Here is a 6,349-nt window from a genome sequence, read left to right on the forward strand (position 1 = left end):
GATTGACAAAATTATTTTTGTTCTATCTGTTCTAAATGTACAGTGAAATGTTTTTTTCTAAGTTTTCACACTCTTAACATAAAATGGAAAAAAATGTTTAATAGAAATATGGCTGCATCTTTGTTATTGATACAGTAATTTCATAATAATTTGTCAAATTGAATTAATTAAAAAGATGTACTGTACTGTAAAAAACGTGTAATATTGATTTGTGTAGGTCAATTGTCTGCCACTAGATGGCATAATTGCCTTTTTAAGCTGTGACAACTTTTTTGCCATATTAAGAGCTATCTAATCTTTAACATGAAGTAGCTTGTGAAATTCTGCACATTTTAAAAAATTGTAAAATACAACTTCACCCCAGTCTCCACAAATGTATGCATCATTATCAAATTTGTTACTGCTAAACTTTGACGTGGACATGTCTGCTGCGTTGCGAAGTAAGGGGTGGTCATTAATTGCACATTAAAAAAAACAAAACATTAGTGGCGTTAAATGAACTTTAAATTAACACATTCATTTTGATACCCTTAATTAAAATTATGCATTGAAAGTAAACATAACTGAGTGCCTCATTCTTGGTAATTATCTTCACACGTGTATTTAGAAACAAATCTCAAAATGTACTTTAGTGTCTTACAGTCAATTTTTCATAATGCCCCCCTTAAAAAAAAATTGTTTTTAGCCAAGCTGCTACATACACCAATCAATATCCCCAGTTATAAAACTGCATTAATCAGCTGCTTGTGATGCAAGTCTTTCATCCAGGCTGTCTGAAGGCCCACTAGCAGATTGAAGATTTTGATGAAAGCCTCCGAACGGTCGGTCCAAGAGCTAGTTATTTTTATTTCTGATCTGAGACGTCGGCCCGCAGGTCCAGCTGTGATTTAAAATAATATCGCATTTATGGATTCAGCCTAACCCTCGCATTCGGCCTCCGAGAGTGTTTGGGTGTTAATAAAAAAATAAAAGTGCTTTCTTTGCACGCTCCAACAGGTTTAAAGGCCTCGAGAGTCTTGACATTGGAAATAAACTGCTTTGAATCCAGCACGTGAATGAATGAACCGGCGCTTCAAGTTGGTTATGAAACAGGAGAAGGTCCCTCCCGGCGCACTATATTAATGGACGTCTTTTTCCAACTTGATGAGCAAAGCCCGAGGGGGTCATCGCATCGCTCATAACAAACAGATGTTATCTCATCTCAAATTGGTTGTAATGGTGCTTTATTAGCTTGAAGGGATACTTAAAAGGTCAGTTAAATAATAATCAGATGATCTGACAGTCCAGTGCTCGCTTTCTTCCCATTTAGCTGATAACTGCTGCCACCAAGAGGCCGCACGGGAACTAGTTCAGAAGCAGCGGAGGATGAAGTTGAATAAAATCAAGCAGGCAAAGCTCACCAGATAATTCCAAATAAATTTATTTTTGTTTTTCCGTCCACTGTACAAAGCAAGCATGGAATCCACAGGACAGCTGGGGATGCCAAAAGTGTGTTCCACCAAAAAAAGAAAAAAAGAACTAGGATGTCCTGGAAGTACAAGAGAAGAAAGAAAAAACTGAGCTTTGACAAACACAAAAGTCAAGTGATTATGAATTAGCTGTCAAATGTCTCACTGGCCACTTCATTGGGTAACCCTGCCGGGCAGATGACATATGTATAAATGATCATCATCACGCTACACTTTGATGCAGAACAAGAAGCTGAAGACGCAACAAAAGTGATCAATGGAAGGCTGAAAAAGCAGGTATGACTGGCACGAGTTTTGGTGCTGCTGATTGGCTTAATGAGAGCGGAAAGTATATTTTCGTGGCTAACGCTACTGTGCACATAATCCAGCTTCTCTATTTACCCAGTCAAAATGTGAAAAGCACGTCACATCAGTGAGAAAGCATCCTTCATTTTGATTGGTCATCGTGACTAGATATGCTCAGTGCTGATGAAGTTTATTCCACAAGTTTACATGTCACTGTTTCGTGTTTTTAGAGGTACAATATTTTTCACTTTGTGTTGCGAGGGAAAATTTGGGGAAATTTAGATACAGTACCGCTAGATGGCAGCAACAAACCACACACCATCCAGCCAGCATCCAGAGTCTCACTCACAATTTAAGATATGAGTAAATCGAGTTACGAGCTCAGTTACAGAACGTATTAAACTCTTAACTCAAGGTCTTAAAAACCTACTGGCAAAATACACCAAATGAAGTGGCTGTTGATTGTGCAGTGTATTTTTTATTTTTAAATCAAAACGAATCGGTGCTGGGCCGCACCTCGGGGTAGGTCTACTCCAACGCCTTGATGATGGCCTCGTTGGCGTCTATGCTGATTTGAACCTCTGCCTTTGCCACCTCGTCAGACGTAGTGGCCAAGTCAGCCTGGGCTTTCTCCAGGTTGGCCTTGGCAGCCTGCGAAGGAATAAGAACAGCGAGTTGGAAACGGAATGACAGACAATTGACTCATATTAGCAGAGTGATAAGGGGGAAAGATGAACACACAATTGTTGATTTCCAAATTTGGACACATGAGATTTCAATTCCATAATTGTTCAACAAATGAAAACACACAGGTACCGAAGACCACCAAGGCTTACGATGGGTATACTGTACACTTACGTGAATGACACTTGGATCAAGGACGCTTACGCATAAGGTGTTTTCACACGCATTGACTCGCATCAATATTTAATAAGAACATCGATATAAGAATACCTACCCTTCAGAAAAAAAATTAAAATCAAACCTTGGCAGCAGTTGCACTGGTCAAATTCATACAACGAATCACCTTCCAAAGTAGATAGAGCAGAACCGGATGGAAGGAGACTCATGACGGAAGTCGTCCGAAGAAAAATCTGAACTGCTCTGAAAGCTCCATTTGTCACAGTGGCGATTAGAAAGTAGAAATGCCAAACATGGCTGGAAGTTAAAGGTCTCCCAGTGGGGATTTGACACATCTGCTATAACTCAACAGTGAGTGACCTTTCCCTCCTTATTAGCAGCGTGGCCTCATGCGCATTGTTGCCACATACTGGAAGAAGAGGGTGTGGGTTTATAAAAAACAAAAAACTCAGTCTTTCAGAGTCAAGTTGACAGTGGTGTTGCCCAAGGTCAAAAACGAGCCGGCGGTTGAGAGTGCGGTGGCGCATTAACAAGCCTGACATTTAAACGGTCAAGTTCAACTGCGAGGATGACCGGACGGGTCGTCACCGACGGCTCGGCGGATCAAGACGGGAGGTAATTAGAAATCTTGCACGGGTTCAAAGAATGCTTTCTGCCATCAAAGAGCACGTCCCTGCTGGGAGATTCACCCGAGTAAACGCATGTAATTATCAACCCCTCAACATTGAAGATGAGGAAAATACCAGCTTTCAAATCTCATTAAAACAAACCAAATCCATAAAAGAAATCGACTTGCTTGCACTGGGCTCTATTTTTCCTGGAAACAAGCAGAGTGATCCACATAAGATTGTACAGCTTCAACTGCACAATTTCTGGAGACCATGACAACACATTTTAGACAGCACCCTGGACTGGTTGCCAGCCAATCGCAGGTCATGCAATTAAATAAGCAAAAATGCCATCCATTCTGGATTCATTACAAATCAACTGAAATATTGCAAGACTTTTATTGTTTTAATATCGCTGATTACGTTTTTTTGGGTTTTTTTTTTTAAACTTGGTCTGAGGAAATATTCTAATATTTTGAGATAGGATATTTGGTTTTCTTAAGCTGTAAGCCATAATCAGCAATATTAAAATAATAAATGGCTTGCGATATTTCAATTGATTTGTAAAGAATCCATAATGGATGGCATTTTTGCTTTTTTAAATGCATTACAGAAAATAATGGACATTATCACAATATTCAAATTTTCTGAGACAGTCCTGTAGATGCATGATTCCTCCATTTTCCTCTCCAGGCTGATTTCACTTTAGAATTGGGCCAAAATCTCTTGCTGTTTACTCTGAAATCACACCGCTACCATCTCTCATAACGATACACCAAAATGTCGTCAAAGCGAGTTGCGTCCGAATTGGACATTTTTCTATTCACTTTGTGCACTGTAGCCTCCGCGGCACTGCTTTAACACAACAACTAATACACAATGAATGTGTTGGACTATATTGCACTGTTTGTGAAGGGGCAACTGGGAGTAACAACCCCACATAACATTGATAGGATTTGCATAAGTGGGCAAATGCGTATCATATTAGCTGTAATGAATGATTGAGTTGTAGCACATAAACATGTGTCCTTTTAGAATGTTTTTGTTTTTTTAACTCACAGCCGCGTCCAGCTGGTCCAGCGGTACGGCCTCCTCAGCTAGCAGCTGCACTGAAGAATCGGCATTGACAGTTACGGACCCACTGCTCACTATAAGACATATTTGGGGATGTATTAATGAGGCAAAAAAAATAAAATAAATTACAGCATATTTGGGTGTAGTTTGCTGTTATATGCTGTGTCCACCTTACCAAAGTATTTAGTAGCCGAGCCATCGTCGCTGAAGACTGTGACGACGCCAGGCCGGAGCACCTGCAAGGTGGGTACGTGGGCGGGGAGGATACCAAACGCGCCGGTGAGTGTGGGTACGTCCACCTGCTTGACGTTGGCCTCTTTGAAGAACACCTGCAAATATGATCCAAATATTACAGAGTTGTCCATATTGGAAACCGTGCAAGCAGGTGTGAGTAAACGGTAAAAACAGGGTGGTAAATGTCTGAAGATGATGCTGAAAACGGTCTGGATTGCCATCGGTAGTGGTTGACACCTGATCAGCTATTAACAGCTAATGTATGGTATAATAAAAGCCGAACAAAATCAAGTCATTAGCAACTAATTGATTTTTTTATGTGAGTTGAGTGTCTATGCATGGTTGAGCCAATAAAACAATACATTGGATCATAGGAGTAGCAACATAGACATCGGCAATCTTGCATTTCCAGGGCATTTTTCAAAAATGGAAACTTCTGCAAGCCATTTATATTTATGGTATGGTATGATGAGTTTGAAAAGGTAATACAGTGGTTTGAGATAGTAGCTTTGTGGTATATTTAGAGATTATTTGCAATAAAGCTACATATGGGGTGTGCATTATTCCATTTTATTCCAGTTCAGAGATGGCATCTATATTACTTATGGCAGACGGTGCATTTGTTTGTCCAGTTTGTCCACTGCCTACTAAGTGCAACTCAAGGTTAGTGAGCCATCATGAAAAAAAAGTCAGTCAGAATTAATATGCCATGTTAGCACCCTATAGATTAAAAAAAAAAAGGTGAGACAGTAGATATGTCATACACACAAAAAGAGTTTTGAGTTAACGTGGTTGTAATTTACATTGCAGGTCAAGCATAAATGAATGACAGCAAGCTTCTTTTTTTTTTTTTAGCACGGAAAGGCTAACATTTCTAGCACTACACAATTGTGCAATAATAATTAAAAAAGGAAAAAAAAACTCGGACAATGCATTAGAGTGTATGAAAGCAAAATAGACTATTGACATTCATTGTCCATTTTTTTTTTTTTTTTTTTAAATCTGACATTACATTTGAAGCGGATATTGAACGACATGTTCAGCTAACGCTAGCTAGGCCCAGCTAGCATTCGCGACGCCGCAGCGACCTGATTCGGAGAGGCGAAAGTGAAGGACATCTGCGGGGCACCGGTGGCAGCCTCGGCGTAGCAGCGCGCTTGCCTCAGCACGGGAAGAGAACGGCGGAGAAACCTTGCTGCCATCATGTTGGAAAATTCTCACTTGGTTTAAGTACTAGTGACTGACAGAGACCCCCAAAATCCCTTGCGTGCGTGCGCTTGGTGGACAAGGACGTTGGTAACCCACCCACAAGGCTTTGCGGTGGCGCAACGCTTGATGGGTAATGTAGTCATTACGACTGGAAAGGAAAGGCGCCAGACCAGATGGATGGATGGATGGATGGATGGATGGATGGATGGATAGATAGATAGATAGATAGATAGATAGATAGATAGATAGATAGATAGATAGATAGATAGATAGATAGATAGATAGATAGATAGATAGATAGATAGATAGATAGATAGATAGATAGATAATGTGGCTGAATGAATTTGCCAGGAGATGGCGCCCTAATACTGTTCGAAATACAGTGCTGTTATTTGTCTAGATAGATAGATAGATAGATAGATAGATAGATAGATAGATAGATAGATAGATAGATAGATAGATAGATAGATAGATAGATAGATAGATAGATAGATAGATAGATAGTTTTGTATCTAGATGGCGCCATAATACTGTTCGAAACAGTATAGCTACACTGCACAGTGGGCACAGGAAAAAGTGTTTGTTGTTTTTTACCAGGATCTTAACTTT

At 39.9% G+C, this 6,349-nt stretch overlaps 1 protein-coding gene across 1 annotated transcript; it reads right to left on the bottom strand.

Annotated features, from left to right (window-relative positions):
• Nucleotides 1–1,404: 1,404 nt before the first annotated feature.
• Nucleotides 1,405–5,850, bottom strand: atp5f1d (ATP synthase F1 subunit delta). The gene is made up of 5 exons (XM_077535185.1): nt 5,620–5,850; nt 4,473–4,626; nt 4,283–4,371; nt 2,271–2,405; nt 1,405–1,528 (listed from the first exon to the last, which is right to left on the bottom strand). Exons 1-4 carry the CDS (start codon nt 5,734–5,736, stop codon nt 2,283–2,285), a joined length of 483 nt encoding a protein of 160 aa, XP_077391311.1. The 5' UTR covers nt 5,737–5,850; the 3' UTR covers nt 1,405–1,528; nt 2,271–2,282.
• Between the last annotated feature and the right edge of the window lie 499 nt (nt 5,851–6,349).

Source organism: Festucalex cinctus, chromosome 10 (genome assembly GCF_051991245.1).
Source record: "Festucalex cinctus isolate MCC-2025b chromosome 10, RoL_Fcin_1.0, whole genome shotgun sequence".
Taxonomy (NCBI): Eukaryota; Metazoa; Chordata; class Actinopteri; order Syngnathiformes; family Syngnathidae; genus Festucalex; species Festucalex cinctus.

What these genes read in the sequence shown, in the direction of transcription:
- atp5f1d (XM_077535185.1), bottom strand. Translation starts at nt 5,736, where the DNA reads ATGATGGCAGCAAGGTTTCTCCGCCGTTCTCTTCCCGTGCTGAGGCAA. An exon ending in CTTTCGCCTCTCCGAATCAG is followed by an intron (nt 4,627 to 5,619) that starts GTCGCTGCGGCG and finishes TCATATTTGCAG; the next exon opens with GTGTTCTTCAAAGAGGCCAA. An exon ending in CTCGGCTACTAAATACTTTG is followed by an intron (nt 4,372 to 4,472) that starts GTAAGGTGGACA and finishes TATGTCTTATAG; the next exon opens with TGAGCAGTGGGTCCGTAACT.